Raw genomic sequence first — 18,877 nt, 5'->3', positions numbered from 1 at the left:
AAAATAAAATAAAGTAAAAAAAGTAAAAAAAATGTTTAGTAAAATAAAATTGTGTTTACATTTTACATGTCAGTATTTGTGTTAATGTTTGATTTGCTGAAAAAAAAATCTGCTTAATGTATTTGTCTTTTGAAATAGACCATAAATACAAATTAGATTATCAGTGTTTATTATAATTGATTATATAGAAATTGGGAATAGAGGCCTATGTTTTCTTTAATGTAAAGTAAGTTCTCTGAAAAACCTAGATGTATACCTTCATCTTCCTAGGTTTGAGTATAATTATAAAATACAGCAATAATTAGTAATATTTATTTCATATTCTAGGTAAAGCTGCCATTCAATGCACAACGGATAATTTCACTCTCTCGAAATGATTTTCAGTCCTTGTTGAAAATGCACAAGCTTACTCCAGAACAGCTGGATTGTATCCATGATATTCGAAGAAGAAGTAAAAACAGAATTGCTGCACAGCGCTGTCGCAAGAGAAAACTTGACTGTATACAGAATCTTGAATCAGAAATTGAGAAGCTGGTAAGTGTACAAGTTTCTTATTACTATTTAAATTCTGCCACTTTCTTTTTTGTCAAGGAAATAGTTCTTAAATTTCTGGATCAAATATAATGCTCATTAACATATGTTAATATGTATCAATTACCGTTTTATCATTTTTACCATGATATGCTACGATATGTGAGTGTTTTTTTTTTTTTTTTAAAAAAAGGTTTTCAAATTAAAAATGACTTTATTGTCTACCTAATCATTAGTGGTTGTGAATAAAGAAATTATAAAGCACTTTAATTTCTCTGTTTTGTGTCTATAGGAGCTAATATTCCAGATGTTAATTTAAATGAACTGTGGACCTGAATAACTTGTTTTAGTTGATACCAAAACCAGACCAACCAGGATCTTTCATCTAAGGGAAAAATTCTGATAAGATATGGTGATATGAATTGAAAATAATAATATCTAATGAGATCCTAAGTGAGAACAGTGCTTGCTTTTGAATCTTCCTTTCTTTTTCTTTTCTGAAATGGAGTCACTCTGTCACCCAGGCTGGAGTGCAGTGGTGCGATCTTGGCTCACTGCAAGCTTTGCCTCCTGGGTTCATGCCATTCTCCTGCCTCAGCCTCCCGAGTAGCTGGGACTACAGGCGCCCGCCACTGTGCCCGGCTAATTTTTTTTATTTTTTTTATTTTTAGTAGAGATGGGGTTTCACCGTGTGAGCCAGGATGGTCTTGATCTCCTGACCTCGTGATCTGCCCGCCTCGGCCTCGCAAAGGGATTACAGGCGTGAGCCACCATGCCCGGCCTGAATCTTATTTTCTATTCTAGCGTCAAGACACAAATTAACTGAAAAATTGATTAGTTTACTCCTCTGTTTCATTTTTATGTTGGTGGAAGGAAGCATTGTATGAAAGAGGACAACTGTGATAGTACAGGCCAGCTAAAGCTAAGATACGGTTAAAGATAGCAAGGAAACAGCCTAGAAGTAGTAAAAGCATTGCTTGAATATTCAATTTTGTGTCTTTGTTAACTGGTGAAAGTTTAAAGTTGGGATTGTGGCAAGTTTTCAAGCATGAACGTTCTAGCTATGAATGGCAATTAAACAGCAACAATTTAGGGGAAAAAAATTGTGCCTCCAAGAGAAGTTGAAAAATAAAAATTTATTTATATATTGTACATATACTTTATGTAAAAAGATAAAAAATCATAACTATATTAAAGAGATGAAGCATAACTAAATAAAAAATAAAGGAGGAACCAGATGTTTTACAAATAGAGGCATGAGAGATGTTTAAAACAAACAAACAACTGATACGATATTGCTGAATAGTTAAAATTGTTAAAACCAAGGAGGAAAAGTTTTGAATTCTTTAGTACTTAGTACTTTTGGAGTGTATATCAGTAATACCTTTAATAAACACTGGTGTTCTTTCTTACTCAGTTTTGAATTAAACCCTTACCTGCCTTTAGACGGAGTATAGCATTTTGAGCTTCAGTTATTATTCTGTGCTGCAATACAGAGATGCTGTTTACACTGTTAGGTTATGTGAAGCCAGTGGAATGAAATCTACATAAAATTGTACTACTGGAGTTCTTAGTTCTGCTTCTTGCTCTTCCCTGTCTGCCAGTTATAATTTATAGTAGTTCGTAGAGTTTATCCAGTTTTCTTACTCTAAAAATAAAAATAAAAGCGAAACAAGACTGTTCTAGTTTATTTCGTAACTTTATTTTATAAATGGATACTAAGCAAATATGTTTGAGAGTAGCTATCATCCTTTAGAACAACTCTGTTTCTTGGCTCACAGGTGTTATTTTTTTGATACAAATCAGACATTGGTTTGCTAGATTATTGTTATTTTTACTAAATTTCAGATAGCTAGGATGAAGAAGCCTTGCTATCTTTGGACTTTCTGCTCCCTCTGCCTTTCCTTCTTAGGAGAGAGGTGGCAGATACAGTGGTTAAAATTGTGGGCTCTGAATCAGATGCTTAGTAACTTTGGGCAGGTTAATTTCTCTGTGACTTGTTTTTTTTTCATCTAAAAATAGGATAATACTAGTTCCTACTTTATAGATTAGGTGCTTATTTTGGGGAGTTAATTGAGTTAATACTAATCTGAAGAACTTAGAACAATTCCTGGCACATAGTAACTACTCAATAAACATTACGTAGTATTATTGATTTTCCGTTTTCTCCTTTTTAAAAAATTTTTTTATTTGGTTTATCTATTTATTTATTTTTTGAGATGCAGTCTTGCTCTGTTGCCCAGGCTGGAGTACAGTGGCATGATCTCGGCTCACTGCAACCTCCGCCTCCTGGGTTCAAGCAATTCGCCTGCCTCAGCCTCCCGAGTAGCTGGGATTACAGGCGCCCGGCACCATGCCCAGCTAATTTTTTGTATTTTTAGTAGAGACGGGGTTTCACCGTGTTAGCCAGGATGGCCTCGATCTCCTGACCTCGTGATCCTCCCGCTTCAGCCTTCCAGAGTGCTGGGATTACAGACGTAAGCCACCGCGCCTGGGCTCTATTTTCCCTTTCTTAATTGACTTTCCTAATGTCTCTGCCTAAACTGTAAACTCTGTGTTTGGTGTATTGCTTTTGTCATCATAGTAAGGTTTCTTTCATATGGCCAGTGAATAACTACTGGTTAATTTTCAATACAAAGTAACATTTGTTTCTCAGCAGTTTTTATGAAATCCAAAATCAGAGTGGTCAGTATCCTGTTTAACTGTTACATTAAATTTGGACTCTTTGGCTTCAAGAAACAGACTCTTGAGTGAAGAATGAATGAATGAATGAATGAGTGAGTGAGTGAGTGAGTGAGTGAGTGAGTTTGTTGTAGGGAGATAGGTACCTCTCATTTAGAAGCCAGAGAATGGAGCCAGGCCTCATAAATAACAGGGAACAAAAGTGGAAGACTCCTGGGAACCCAGGGACTTCTCTCTGCACCTTCTTCGCTCTATACCCGAGAGTGGCTTTTTGTGCCACTAAGTGCACATGGGAAGGGTGACTGTGGCACAGTGCCTGAATAATTTCACTGTCCAGGGACTAATCCAGTCAGAGACTACTGTTTTAGTCAGTTCTGAATTCCCAAGGAGAGCATCTTACTGGCCTCATTCACTCAGGTATCCTCCTCTGTGGCTAGAGAGCAAGAACAAAATAGAAGAGTCAAGACCTTCCTTTCTGGGCAGGCACAGCAGACATCTGATAGTGTCTCCTGCGCCTAGAAAGGCGCCAGTCTGACTTCCAAAATAACCGCAGAGAAGTCATGTTGGAGTTTTTGTATCAGAGTGACTCGTTTGTGTTTCATCTTCCTTGAACTCCCTACTCAGTCCTCCACACTACTCTCAGTTCTAGTGATTTCTATAGGCAAGCTCCAGTTGCAGCGTGAGGGGTACATTACAAATTTCTGTCCTGCGTAGGTGTCTTTCTCAGGTGAACATAAACAGAAGATGTGCTGCTTATTAGCTAATAAGAATAAGAAAGCTGGCTCATCTAGAAGTAAAAGAATTTGACGTTTAAGATATTTATTATGGTAAGAAGTTTACTTGGACCCTGGTTGTTGGGTGATGTTATGGATCTTGTCTTTTGTAAACAGAAAACTAGGAGAGTTACAGTCAGAAGTTTATACTTAGTAGCATGGAGAGTTGAGAATACAGAGGACGGAATGTGAACAGGTATTTGTGTATATTTTAATCTCATTGAGATGTTACTTTTTGAAAGTAACATGGCCAGTAGACAAGCAGTATTCTTCGTCTTTGTAGTCTAAACATTATAACAAACCTATTTAAGGGAAATTGCTTGTTTAATAATTAAACAGCCATTTGCACATAGCGAATGACTGGTTGGCTTTAACATATAAATAGATTCACAGTATTTATTGCCCTGGTCTGAAAATATTCAGGCAGAGGGCCCTATATTCTAGTCAGTTTGGTCTTTGCTATTGGCTGTTTGTTTTCCTAGAGAGAAATCTTGGAACTTTTTGCAGTTTGTCCTGAGGGTAGTAGCATAATAGACTCTGGATGGATCAGCATGTGATAAAAGGGGTTTGATTACAATAGAATAATTATTCTAAAATGTTTGAAAAGTGGGTTAGTATTATCATGTATAAAGGAATAAAGGACACTTTTATAGTCTCTGTCGGGACAAAGGGAGATGTGAGTTAGCATTCATTAAATAATGTATTTCTCAACAAGAAGTTCTATCAGAGTCTAATAGAACCTTTGAAGAGAAAGTGCGTATTTATTTGGTGGAAATTGATGGTATTGACTTTAGGATTTATTTTGAATTTTATAGTATGTTAGAGGTTAAGCACTAATTTAGCATTGCTTTTACTGTAAGGACTGAATGTACATAATGCATAAGCCAGTAACATGACTTTGTTTTTCTTTTTTTTTGAGGCGGAGTCTCGCTCTTTTGCCCAGGCTGGAGTGCAGTGGCGCCATCTCAGCTCACTGTAAGCTCCGCCTCCCGGGTTCCCGCCATTCTCCTGCCTCAGCCTCGCCAGTAGCTGGTACTACAGGCGCCCGCCACCATGACTGGCCAATTTTTTGTATTTTTAGTTGAGACGGGGTTTTGCCATGTTAGCCAGGGTGGTCTCAATCTCCTGACCTCATGATCCACCTGCCTCAGCCTCCTAAAGTGCTGGGATTACAGGCGTGAGCCACCGTGCCCGGCCGACTTTTAAAACTGGTAATTACAGTCTTTGGATTCAACTTCTGTTCATGTGTTTGGCTTATGAAGCTCTTGTCTATGTAGCTTTCTTTACAAGGTTCGAGTTTATTCTTCTGGAAGATTAATTCAGAAGTTAGAAAATACACATATCTCTGATAACCATTTTAACCTCAGAGGTAACCCTGAAATGAAGGGAGCCTTGCTTTTTGCGGGAAAATATTTACCAAAATGTATTTCTTTTAGAAAGTATCAAATATTGTTTTTGATACCAACTTATAAGTGATCAGCGATCAGAATATTCACAAACGCTCAGGGTTGAGGGGTTCAGACACCATTTTATTTCATTACCTTTGTCCGTTATGATGGCACAGAAGTAAAACGACCTCATCTGTTGTTAGTGATTTGCATTTTGTGGTGAAGATTATATTTTATTAAAAATAAACCTGTTCACAACTAGTCCCAATTTACTGGCTGTTCTACCAAAGTGCACCCCAGTGACCCTTCCGGAACCTGCCCTCTGTCATTCCATGTTGTCCTTGAGCAGCATTTCTTGAAATGTGGTGTGTATCCCATTGGCATCATACTTATCTTGGGTGCCCCTTAAAGGTGGACATTTCTTAGTCTATCCCAGAGCCGTCGTCAAGGCCCTGGACCATGCATTTTATACAAGTCCGAGATAAATTTTATGTACATTTTAAATTCTGAGAATTCACTGCACAATAGCACTGAGGTTGGAGGGAGGCTCTGGAGACAAACGACTGGAAAGCTTGCCTGGCCACTGGGTAACTTTGTGGCCTGGGGCAATTGCTTAACCTCCAGTACCCACATTCCCCCATTACTAACATGGGATAAGAGTAATAGCCACCGCGGGGTTGATGCAAGGATCTGATGAGATCAGGGATGGAAAGCTGTTTGTACTGTCCAGCATGTGTTCAGGGCTCAATATGTATTAGTTGTACTTTAAATAAAAGTGGTTCTCTATTCTTTCTCTAAGTGTTTGCTGGTCACCCTACATGTTAAATGTTGTGCTTGGTACCAGGACGTCAGAAATGAGTAAGACATAATCCTCGCTTACTTACAGTCTCATGGGGAGCCAAGTTCAAGTGTGTTCATTTTTTCTTGAGCTTCATGTCAGCACCCGTTCTAAAAATTTCAAGCTTTCAGAAAAGTTAAATGAATGGTACAATAACTGTATACTCTTCATGTAGATTCTTTGATTTTTGACATTTTGCCACATTTGCTTTATTTCTCTATCTTGGTCTTTCTGACTCTGTCTCTCCACCTCAGATCATCTGTCTGTACCTGTTGGCTTGTCCGTCTTCGAATCTCTGTCTCCATCTGTCAGTCTTGGTCTTTGTTTAACCCCACTTGCTTGATCTTGGTCTCTCACCCCTTGGTGTCACTGTCATTCCTGTCCTGCTGTCTTGCTGGCTGTCATTCCTCTCTCTGGCTCTCTTCCTCTCCTTTTATTTTCTGAATTGTTTGAAAGCTACCATATTATGACACTTCATCCTTAAATGTTTAAACATGCATCTTCTAAAAAGAGGCATTCTTAGATATGACTATTATCTTTATTATGCCTGAGAATATTAACACATCCTGAATATTATATCTAGTTTTTATTCAAGTTACTCTGATTTTTCCATCTTTCATAGATGCTTTTTTTTTTCCAAACGAGGATACAGTCATCATATAATGCATTTGATTAAACCTGTTTAGTCTCTTAATCTAAAGTGCTCTCATTGTTTTAATGACAATAACTTTTTGAAGTATCCAGGCCAGATTTCTCATAAATGTCTTACTTTAAGTATTTGTCTGATTGCTTCCCCGTGGCTTTAAGTCATTTCTCCATCCCTTTATTTCCTGTAAACTGGAAATGTTTGAGTTGAGGAGACTGAGTTTAAACATTCACTGGTGTTGTCCTTTATACTGTGTCACCTAGGGAGGCAGGAGGTCCAGGGTCAGTGTTGTCCCATGTAGGTGGGTGGAAGTACCAAGTTGCTCCATTTTCAAAGTAGTGTTTTTTCACCCTGTGTTGCTTAGTTGTCTGTGATGTGTTACTTGGGCACTTTATAATTATCCTATTCCCCAGTACTCCTGCATCTTTTAGAATACGTTGATGACCTTTACTGTGATTACCATGATTACGAAATCATAATTTTTCTAATTCTTTTATTCTATTTGCATTAGTCAGTATTCCTCATTAAAAAGGATTGTTCTTCCTTTCTCTCTCTTTTTTATTTTTTTATTTTTTTTGGAACAGAGTCTCACTCTGTTGTCCAGGCTGGAGTGTGGAGTGTGGTGGCATGATCTCAGCTCACTGCAACCTCTACCTCCCAGGTTCATGTGATTCTCCTGCCTCAGCCTCCCGAGTAGCTAGGACTACAGGTGCCCACCACCACACCTGGCTAATTTTTGTATTTTTATTAGTGATGGGTTTTCACCGTGTTGACCATCCTGGTCTTGAACTCCTGACCTCAAGGGATCTGCCTGCCTCAGCTTCCTAAGGTGGTGCGATTACGGACATGAGCCACCATGCCTGGCCTTTTCTTCTTTTCTCTTTTCCTTCCCTCCCACTGTTTGGAATCCCTGTGGACTCATGGATTAATTTTTTCTGATTCAACTTGTTAGAATAAGTAATAGTCATTATTCTTTTTGATGTTGACATTTTTCAGATTTGGCCAGGAAGAGCTCGTTCAAGCCAGCTCCTGTCCTGCTGCCATAATCTCACTTTTTAACCTCTGTTGTTTCAAGATTTGGAATCACCCATTTCTTTAAAACTCCTGTTTTTTTTAGCAGATATGTTGGACTTTGGAAAGCCTACCTGCTAAAGGAGTATTATTCCTTCTAGGCCTTTTTCCGTGGACAGAGCTAGGAAATATATGCGTCTGTGTATAAAATAAAGAGTTCATTACATCATGAGTTCATATATATCAGGCTTCAGTAAATGAAAGTAAAAAGTACATTAGAAATCCTGAGTTTATGTAGTATTTCCAGTCCAAATTTAACAGTATAGAGCTTTTGTCTTCACTTCTTTTATATGTTTATGTTTAATCTCTCATCACTTACAGGGAAAATTTCGGCTCCGTATTGTTTCCTTTATTCTATAATACACAGTAAGTTTTCACTTAACATGAAATGATGGATAATAAAACCAGTTTTTTTCCTCATCAACTTTATAATGAAAGGATGTTGAACAAAGAACACTTGGACACAGGGTGGGGAACATCACACACTGGGGCCTGTTGTGGGGTGAGGGGAGGGGGAGGGATAGCATTAGGAGATATACCTAATGTAAATGACGGGTGCTGGGCGCTGTGGCTCACGCCTGTAATCCCAGCACTTTGGGAGGCCGAGGCGGGTGGATCGCCCTAGGTCAGGAGTTTAAGGCTAGCCTGGCCAACATGGTGAAACCCCATCTCTACTAAAAATACAAAAATTAGCCGGGCATGGTGGCGTAAGCCTGTAATCCCAGCTACTCAGGAGGCTGCGGCAGGAGAATCGCTCGAACTCAGGAGGTGGAGGTTGCAGTGAGCTGAGATCATGCCATTCATTGCACTCCAACCTGGGCTACAAGAGCGAAACTACATCTCAAAAAAAAAGAAAAAAAAATGACAAGTTAATGGGTACAGCACACCAACATGGCACATGTATACATATGTAACAAACTTGCACCTTGTGCACATGTACCCTAGAACTTAAAGTATAATAAAAAATAAAGGCTGTTGAACAAAATGTTTGAGGACCTGCTGTAGGTTGTTTCTCTTAAAGTCAGTTTCCAAGAACCTGTCAATGATTTTAAGTGAAGGCACACTGTATAAAAAGTAAAAAAAGTTACAATCAGTATTACTGTTAACAGATTGAGCAGAATTTGAGATTTGCCTTTTTTTGTGCTTACATGTTTCCCAGTGTGAAGCTTTAAAGTTATTTGAAATATTTGTGTTACCAATTTGATATACAATTAATTTTTTTTCTATTTATATTACTGGGATTTCCTCTACATTTTTCGAGACAGGGTTTCACTCTGTCACCCAGGCTGGAGTGCAGTGGCACAATTAATGACTCACTGCAGCCTTGACTTCTGGGATCAAGTGATCATCTCACGTCAGCCTTCTTAGTGGCCAGGACTACAGGTGCGCACCATCATGCCGGGTAATTGTTTTGTTTTTTGTCAAGATGAGGTTTCACTGTGTTGCTCAAAACTCCTGGGCTCAAGCGATCCTCCTGCCTTGGCCTCCCGAAGTGCTGAGATTTTAGGCATGAGCCACCATGCCTGGCCTACATTTTTAATTTATTTTTGAATGTAAAACGTTTATATGGCTCGAAAGTTAAAACTATGTTTTAAAAAATATATATTCCAAATCTTGATCTCATCTTCTCCTTATATCCTATTCATAGCTGCTTCCTGCAGGTAACCACTTTCATTAGTTTCTGGATTTTTTTTCCCCTGTATTTCTTTTCTAAAAGCGTATTAACATTTTATGTCTACTTTTATTATCCATCCTGCTGCATAGAAGTATTTTATATCCATTGTTCTGTACTTTACTATTTAAACTTAAGAATTGATTTCTAGGAAATATTTTTTCATTCGTTTTCCAGCTCCATAGTACTCAGTTGTGTCTGTAATACAATTCAAACCAGTCTTCTGTGGGTGGACATTTGGGACCCTGCAGTGAATAACTGTATACTGTTGTTTCATGTTTAAGGAGCTGTGTCTCTAGGACACATTCCTAGAAATGGGATTGTTCTATCAAGGGTAAATACATACATAATTTTATTAGATATTAACAGATTCTCCTCCATAGGAACTGTAATATTTGGCCTTCCATCAGCAGTATATGTGTGTGTCTGTCTGTCCACACCCTCAGTCAAGATTTGTTGTCAGCTTTTGGGTTTTTTTCCAGTCTGATAGTGAGATACCATGATATCTCGTGGTAGCTTTTATTTTTATCTTATGAGTGAAAATGAGCATTTTTGCTTATATTTGTCAGTGCCATTTGTAGATTTCTCTGAACTGTCTATTCAGAGGTTTTACTAAGGAACTATTAGTGACCATTTTCTAACAGTGAGTACTCTTTACCCTATCATAAAATTGTCACTCATTCTTTTGGTGCCAAATTCTTCTATTCCATATCTTTATTGGGTGAGTTGTATTTATAATCTTTAAAAAATTATATTTGAATAAATATTGTCCACTAGCTATTCAAAATAAGGATTTAGAGATAAAGGGTTTTTTTTGTTTGTTTGTTTGTTTGTTTTTTTTTTTTTTGAGACAGGGTCTTGCTCTGTCACCCAGGCTGAAGTGCAATGGTGCAATCTTGGCTCACTGCAACCTCCATCTCCCAGGTTCAAGTGATTCCCCTGCCTCAGCCTGCCCTTGTAGCTAGGATTACAGGTGTGTGCCACCACGCCAGCTATTTTTTTTGTATTTTTATTAGAGACAGGGTTTCACGATGTTGGCCAGGCTGGTCTCGATCTCCTGACCTCACATGATCTGCCCACCTCAGCCTCACAGGCGTGAGCCACTGTGCCCAGCCTACTAAAGGTTTTTGGTTGATACAAAATCCAGAATGGCACCAGAATGCCAATTTTATTCCTTTTTAAAAAAAGTTCTGTAATTAAAGGTGCAGCACTTCAAACATGATTTATACAGTTGTTTTTATAGGAAAATGGAAATATATTGTAGGAATAGGTAGCAGGATGCCAATATTGACTCCCACTCATGACTATAAGTAGTGACTTTCGGAGATATCTTAAATACTGATGTCATTAAGTGATTAACTTGAATTACTTGTATTTTACTTTTAGTTATTAAGCTGACTGCTATTATAGTAGAGATGTGTTTTAAACTTAGAATGAAATGAAAACATTAGCTAACTGCTTAGAAGCTTAGCTGTGTGGGAGTTAAAGTACAGGGGAACAGATGGGAACATTTAATTTATAGAAATAATTCTGATGGAGTTCTAGGGTTATACCTATTTGTTGTAGTTGTGAAGAAGCAAGCCATCTTGTGTACTTAAAGAATGATGTCATCCCTAATTTAGTGGGGTGGGAGGAGTGAGAGTATTTAAAGATCATGTGGATATTAAGATACAGAAGTCATAAAATATTTGTAATCATAGTATCTGTAGGTTAAGTAGTGGTTCTAATTTCTGGGAGGAAGCTCAAGTAATCCTTATTTTGTTTAACCATATTTAATTTAAAAGACCAACCAGCAGTTGAAATTTTTCTATTGCTGTTTAGAATAGATTCATCCCCACTTTGGTAGAGGAATCCGTGGCTGAATGTTGCTGTGACTGAAAAAAGATTATTTCTCACTTTCTACTGGAAGCTTTATTTCCATCCTCCTTTGGATTGGCTTCCAGGAGACCATAAAAAGAAATGGGTGTTGATTGCATTTAATGGTTCCTTCTGTGAACAAGCAGTAGGTGCCATTCTTGCCCTTCCGGTATCTGCAGACTCATTTTATCAGAAGAGTGCAACTGATAAACTTTGCATAAGAGAAAATGTACCGGCCGAACATTGATTTTGGTTACATATACTTAACACACTCTTTCTTGGCCTACATCTATTTAAAAAAGAAAAAAAAAAAAAGAACTTGTATATAAAAATCTGAGCAGATTGGAGAATACTTTGCCATATAAAAATTTAGTATTTTGTATTTATTGTATATTTTCTCAAAATATTACATGGCTTTAAAATATTTTAGAACTAACAATAATTGGATGCATACATAATTTTGTAGTAATACTTTTGTATAAAACCATAACAGTACTTTTGTATAAAGCAAAATTCATTTTACTCTTTTAGTGACTTTTGTGTCATACAAGATTAAAGGATGGCACTTCTAGATTAGCACTATGAACTAACTTGTCTCAAGGTTAACTGGCAGCCTCAACTCTCCAGAACCCTCCAATGAGCAGAAAGCAAGCAGAACAAGACTGACTTGTTGAGAGTTGTGATAATTTTCACAAGAAAAACCTTTGACTTTCTAGCAAGTGTTTGTTTACTCTTTTCTTATAAATACCTTGATTATTTGGTTTCCTGGCTCATAATAGATTAGAAGCAATAAAATGTTAGAACAAGAAGGATGAGATGGGACGATAATAGAAAAGACGTGCTATCAGCAGTGATAAGTGACATGGACAGCAAGGCAGGACCCAGAAAAACTTTTGAAAAATTCTGTGGTAGACTTTCTTATAGGGGTAATAAGATTATAACAATAACAAAAATAGTAATTAGCAAACACAAAATTCCCCCTCGAATTCTCCACACTTTAGTAACTCACCCAGCAGCTGTCTCTAGGCATGTTAAACTCAGTCCCATCCCTTCAGTGGGTTTGATGTGCTTAAGTCAGGAGAGGTGTTGTGTGGATTACATAGCTGAGATTGCATGTTGGAAAACATTTAGCACAATATCTGGCACAGAGTATCTACTCAACAAATGCTGATCATTAGTTGAATCTTGCAATACTTTTGAGTCTCAGTAGTTAAGTTATGCTAACTGTACTTTTACTTTTTTCTTGTTGTATCTCATCCAAAATGTCATCCATACCTGTTATGTACAGTCTGTAAATCCAGAAAGCTCCGAAAACCATATAAGTTTGTCACAGACTCTTTTGACCAAAAAACTGCCCCAAATTGACATTAGAATGCATAGTCTTTATCCTACTTTCTTCATTATTTGCTATTTTATGTTTTACTTAGAAATGTAAAGATAGTTGATAGTGAAGTGCTGTCCCAGACCTGCTAGAGAAATTATGTGTGCACCCATATATACTATCTTTCTAAAACCTGAAAAATGCTTTATGCCAAAATACATCCGCCCCAAGAGTTTTGGATGGGACATTCTGGGCCTTTAGTATTTAATGTGTAATTGAATGGAATTGAAAGGATAAACTCCATGTGATCTTATTTGATGAGAAGACACTGTATATTATTTGATCACCTTGGAAATGTTGATTGAGCTAATAAACACAAGCCATTGTGTTCTCTTTCCCCACTTCACAGCAAAATGAAAAGGAGAGCTTGTTGAAGGAAAGAGATCACATTTTGTCAACTCTGGGCGAGACAAAGCAGAACCTAACTGGACTTTGCCAGAAAGTTTGTAAAGAAGCAGCTCTGAGTCAAGAACAAATACAGATACTCGCCAAGTACTCAGCTTCAGATTGCCCACTTTCATTTTTAATTTCTGAAAAAGATAAAAGTACTCCTGATGGTGAACTGGCCTTACCATCAATTTTCAGTTTATCTGACGGGCCTCCAGCAGTGCTGCCTCCTTGTGCCAGAGGAAACAGTGAGTCTGGCTACACGCGGGGGCAGGAGTCCCAGCAGACATCCACAGTCACCTCTGAGCAAGCCGGGCCTGCGGAACAGTGTCGTCAGAGTGGTGGAATCTCAGACTTCTGTCAGCAGATGACTGATAAATGTACTACTGATGAGTAAACTTGCATTCACTTCCTTCAAACCATCTAATTTTCTACTGAAGTTTTGGCAGTGTCTTGAAAGCCTAATATGACCATCTGTTGCTTAACAATATTGTTTTTCCCTTTAGTAGTTTGCCATAAGGGAATTTCTCTTAAGTCAACCATGATTTCTCCTTGATTTCCGCAAGAGACAAAGAAACGATTTTGCCTCCTGGATATCAGAAAAATCCATGTGAAAATGTAGTAAACCTTTAAAACTCATGTTTTACAGAATAATAACTCTAGTAATAACTCTTCTTGCTATTCAGAACAAGTAGGAGAATGAAAACTGCAGCATATCAGACAGCAATTTAACAGCTTGAAACGTCTACAGATAGTTCCTACTAAAAGAAGTGGCCTGCAGAAGTTTAATAATTTGACATTTTTGTAATATTTTAGATTGAAAGAAAATTTCTGCCCAAGCAATGCTAATAGAGTTCTGTTCTCACCTGAAACAGGGTGTCAGCTACTGGGAATGTTTTTGTAGAGCTGCATTGTGAAAAATAGATGGTCTTACCTGAATCTTAGGGCTTTGCTCTTTGGCTCCTAAAATCAGGTTTTAAGCTACATTGGGAAGATTTCATAAACAGGCAAGTGGTTGGCCTAAGACGGGGGCTTCTTCTCTTCAGTATGGACTCTAGAAAGTCTGGCTGCATAAACAGATTAAGTGTCACTTTCCCTCTTTTTTTCCCCCCTCTTCAGTCTTTACCATATCTGGTCCCATCATGGACTTCCTGTTTTCTGGCGTTCTTGTCCCTTTGGAAGAAGAACTAGGACTCAGAATACAGTGGCATGAGTGATCATACTGGCAGCACTATCTCAGGCTCCCTAGAATCTGGAGAGCTTACCAACATGTGAAGCTGTCCACTTTGCCACCATGGGTGACCAGTGCCGGAAAAGCAGACATCACGGGGAAAGAATATTGCTTACGTTTTACCAGGAGTGCAGTTCATTTTTTCATCCTGTTTTTGAAGTCGTATGGTTCACTTGTAAAAAGCATTGTTACAGATAAAAATGTATTTGCAGCAACTCTGCAGGTTTGTGAAATAGGATGAACTCAATCTTTTCCTATTGTGGGTTTGCATTTGAAAACCAGGTTTAATCCTTGCTCTCCTCCCCAAATTTGGTGTGGTATAAAGACACACAAATCATTTTAACTTGGGCATTTAAAGATCAGTCTTAGTGTTTGTTCAGTCCTGTTACAAAATAGATAATTGAGCACCTATCGCAAAACATTTTGCAGTGACTTTTAGTCATGTTGGAGTTAGATTTGTTTGAGAGTCAAATGAAAGCTATGGATCTTCTCAGCAATTTAAAAAAATGCATATATTCACATTCACAGAAACGTTGGCAGAACCCAGTTTTAATGGTGCAGAGGGGTAGTTTATAGTGTTGATTTCACCGAAATCAGAGGACTGAAAGAGACACTTCTATGGACTGCATCCTGAGCCTAGTGCAGGGCTTGTCTAGCTAATGTGGGCAACCACCACCCACTGGGTATGAAATCTGAAGCAAGTTGGCCTTGCCTGTGAGAGTATATGGGGACCAGTCTTCATGTCTTGGAGTAATTTGTCAAATGTTACCCTTTTTGATCAGGATGTAGGGGGAGGATATTGCTAGTATATTTTCAGTAGTTTGTATGTTATCTCTGTTATTGACTTATTTGTAAGAGAAAATTAGTTGGACTTGTTTATTTTCTAGTAGCTTTTATAAGTACACTCAAGAATTTGTCAGGGAGAATAATTCTAATAATGTGTCCCATACTGCAAAAGAATTTGTGTGTGTGTGTGTGTGTGTGTGTGTGTGTGTATATGTGTGTGTGTATACATACATATATTCTCCCCATATAGGTATTTCTTTGATACTTGTAATTTTAAATTTCAACTTCACAATATAAAATAATGTAAGAACTTGTGGTTTACAAAATGTAAAATCTTAAGCCAATGGAACCCTTGATTTCCTACCTCAGTGTACACTCAACTATTGGTCGTATCAGTTTGTGTATGTGCAAATGTCAAATAATCTTTTGCTTTAATTGCTACTGTACTTGCTTTGAAAGATTACTATTTTATGATAAAACGTAGTTGTCTCCAGAGCTTAAATATAATTTGTTAAAGCACTTGGTTTAAATTTCTCTCTACCTATGAACAGTTTAGCATTAAGGGTTTCTATTAATGACATATAATTATTGGCCAAGTGTAATTTCTTAAAATTTAGCATTACTTTAAATAGCCAGCATGTAATACAAGTAACTACACTACCTCATATCTACATGATTTTCAAGTTGTAATGCAGATGGACAGATAAAAAAGATTTTATCTTTGTCTTTTGGCCATAAGTGGGGAAGTTTTCTGTATATTGCATAGCATTACACATTTATGCCTATTTTAACATTAACTTCTAAAGAAGTTTTTTCTAAGAAAATGTTTCAAGGTAATATTTTTTTTGAGGCTGCCGAAGACAAATGACAGGATTATGAGTATACAGTGTATGCCTTTTCCTTCATGCAGAAGTTTGAAATGTTTTCAGTTTGTATATTGCATATTCACATGATCATTGTTCACTATTTTATGAACCGGCCTTCTCAATGCGTGATGATTTTTTTAAAAAGCTGTTATGTTGAATTCAGTAAAATAACATTACCTTATTTTTTTTTTTTCTTACTCATTCTGGAACTATAGCAAATAATTTGTTAAATTGTCATATTCAGAACAAATGTAGATACAGTCTTGGTTCTCCATCTGTAATTTTTTTTTAACAGTTTGCTATAGCTTACTGCTTAACGAATTTTAAATAAGGAATTAAGTATGTTAGATGCAGTAGACGATACAGGTTGCATGTGGACACTCAGCCACATTAACAACTTGGGGAAAACAATGGCAACGTTACAGTGAATTCTCAGGTGAACTTTTTTCAGTTATAAAACATCTATTTTGAATTTGTAAATATTTTAAATGTTTTATTAAGGCATGTAATAAACTATTCTTTGAAACTTGTTGGGTAGAATGAAAACTTAAAGCCATAATGGTAAAAGGTGGCATACTGATTATAAAAGAAACAGAAAAACATTGATTTTTTTTGTATCTTTCATAATATTTTCTAACAATGCAATAAAACCACTAAACTTCTATGTCCATATTTTACTGAGACCACGTTTCATTAAAAGCATACTTTCATAGTATTTAATTTACATTTTCTTCCTAATGTTCTTACCCAAATGTACCTGAACTATAAAATGTTAGATGTTGGTGATAAATTGACAGTTAAATAAAATTCTCTAAAATTGCTTCTAATTGAATAGAATTGTACGTTCTATTTTCATTTTCTCACCTCATGTGGATTTACTCAGTTTAGTCTTTTGATCGGTAATTAGTATATCTGAATTTGTAGGAGAGACTCTTTCCTTAGTTGATAATCATGCCTGGAAAAAAAAAATTCCAGCATTCAGGTGTTTTAGGAAGCACAGATTTTAGCTTTGCTTCTGATTTTACATAATTCTAGTTTGGATAGAGAAGTATAGGGACTCTTAAGGGGTATTATCTCTTATCAGTCATTAAGTTTTAAAAACTTAATCTGCCGAGTCAGCTCTTTGTATTCTATTCAATTTCCAATCAGGCCCCTCTGACCAAGCTTTGGGCAGCTGCTCAGCGGTGTTGGCCATCCAGGGCAAAGTCTTCTGGTCTAGTCATTGTGATTCTCAGCTGGGGATGATTTTGCTGCCCGGGGGACACTTGGCAGTTCCCAGAGACAGAAATCGTGGGGGCAGGATATAGGATATGGCTTCTAGGGGCAGAGGCCAGGACAGCCCTCACAACAGTTACCCCACCCAGGGTATTGATCAGGCTGACATTGAGAAACCCTGACTAGACCAATGATGGAATCAAGATGACTTCTAAGAAAGTGCTCAGTTGTGTGAGGTAGTGTGATGGCTGCAAGAGTTCAAAGGAGACAGGATGAGAAACGTGGCATTTCACCGAGCTTTGAAAGGGTAGTCTGAAAAGGGAGAAGGATGGTTTCTGGGGAGAGAAGGCCACCTGGCACAAATAAGCCTGGTGTGTTAAAGGAACAGAAGGAGGTTGTGTCACAGTGAGAGAAGGAGGAGGCCCCCACTTGAGTGTTCTTCACCTGTGGGTGTCCCAGCATCTTGCCCTACCCAGATTGACTTAAGTTACCAAAGGTCTGAGGTTAGACTGTAAGGGCTTTAAGAACAATAGAAGTATAAGTAGTGGGTATCGAGGTTTTAGAGGAAGGCCAATAAATAGCATCTTTTCCCTGGCCAGAGTTTTGAACCATTTAAGAAATTAAAGAGTAGGTGAAATCCATATCACTGATGGAACCCAGCTTGGAACCATGGCTTTCTAGCTGTTTAGCCCAGTGAACCTGCTAGAAGTGCATTCTGGAATGAGGCAGACTTAATCCATCCACCGGTCACCTTGACCCACCCCAAAAGGGGCAGAGCTCTTAGAGGAGTGGAAAAATATAAATGGAGCAAATTCCACGAGTAAGGGGTGGGCTGAGCCAAGTAGACTTAATGACTCAAAATTTACTCATCAGAATCAGAGACGACTACAGCAGGGCCAGTGGAAGTACAAAGGCCAGAGGGTGTTTCTTGCCCTGGAGATTGAAACTAGGGAAGTCTTAGGGAAGAGTGTTCCCCTTTCACGCCCCCAGTTGAAGTTCTCTTGAAACATTGGCCCCATTGCTCAACCAGGGCTGTGACTGATGGCCTGGAGGAGGAGAGCAGCTGTTCCAGAAGGCAGACTTCCTCTCACCTTTGAGGCCACTTCCCAGCACCAGCCTTTGCAGATGTGACACCCTGGGGCTGTCAGTGAACATTTGGTCTAAGAAGGCTCTGGATCCAGCAGTGTACTAATAAGTAAATGAATTCAAAGGCTACTCTGTACCAAAGACTGAACATTTTTCCCATCCCTAATTATCTCCTACCTCATCATCCCATATAGCATATCAGAGGCCTTGCATTGAGATTAAATCCCAACAGAACATTCCCATAAGAAAATGTGTGAAAGTCCAGGAATAAAATGCTAGCAACATGATACCCAAATTTGAATGGTAGTTAAACTTCTATTATTCAACTTTTAGAGAAAAAAAATTCAAAGATTAAGTCCCTTTGGGTTAAATCTAAAGGCATTAAAGTCTAAAGGAACTAAAGCAAATCAAATTATCTTGTCCACCTGAGTTCCAAGTAAAAAACTAAGAAAAATAAATCCCAAAAC

The 18,877-nt window shown here is 37.8% G+C and overlaps 1 protein-coding gene across 13 annotated transcripts in view; it reads left to right on the top strand.

Annotated features, from left to right (window-relative positions):
• Positions 1 to 18,877, top strand: part of BACH1 (BTB domain and CNC homolog 1) — a 90,641-nt gene that overhangs the window by 31,134 nt on the left and 40,630 nt on the right. For 8 of the 13 annotated variants that reach the window (XM_074034164.1, XM_005548862.5, XM_074034166.1 and 5 more), the window contains 2 exons: positions 328 to 534; positions 13,189 to 16,941. In XM_074034164.1, coding sequence (XP_073890265.1) covers positions 328 to 534; positions 13,189 to 13,623 — 642 coding nt within the window. In that variant the 3' untranslated portion in view covers positions 13,624 to 16,941. Of the gene's footprint in view, positions 1 to 327; positions 535 to 13,188; positions 16,942 to 18,877 lie in introns of those variants that run through there. The other 5 variants (XM_015446935.4, XM_074034162.1, XM_045387748.3 and 2 more) reach the window with 1 other exon arrangement.

The sequence above is a fragment of the Macaca fascicularis genome, chromosome 3 (assembly GCF_037993035.2).
Source record: "Macaca fascicularis isolate 582-1 chromosome 3, T2T-MFA8v1.1".
In the NCBI taxonomy this organism is placed as follows: Eukaryota; Metazoa; Chordata; class Mammalia; order Primates; family Cercopithecidae; genus Macaca; species Macaca fascicularis.
This window is presented reverse-complemented; position numbering and strand designations above follow the sequence as displayed.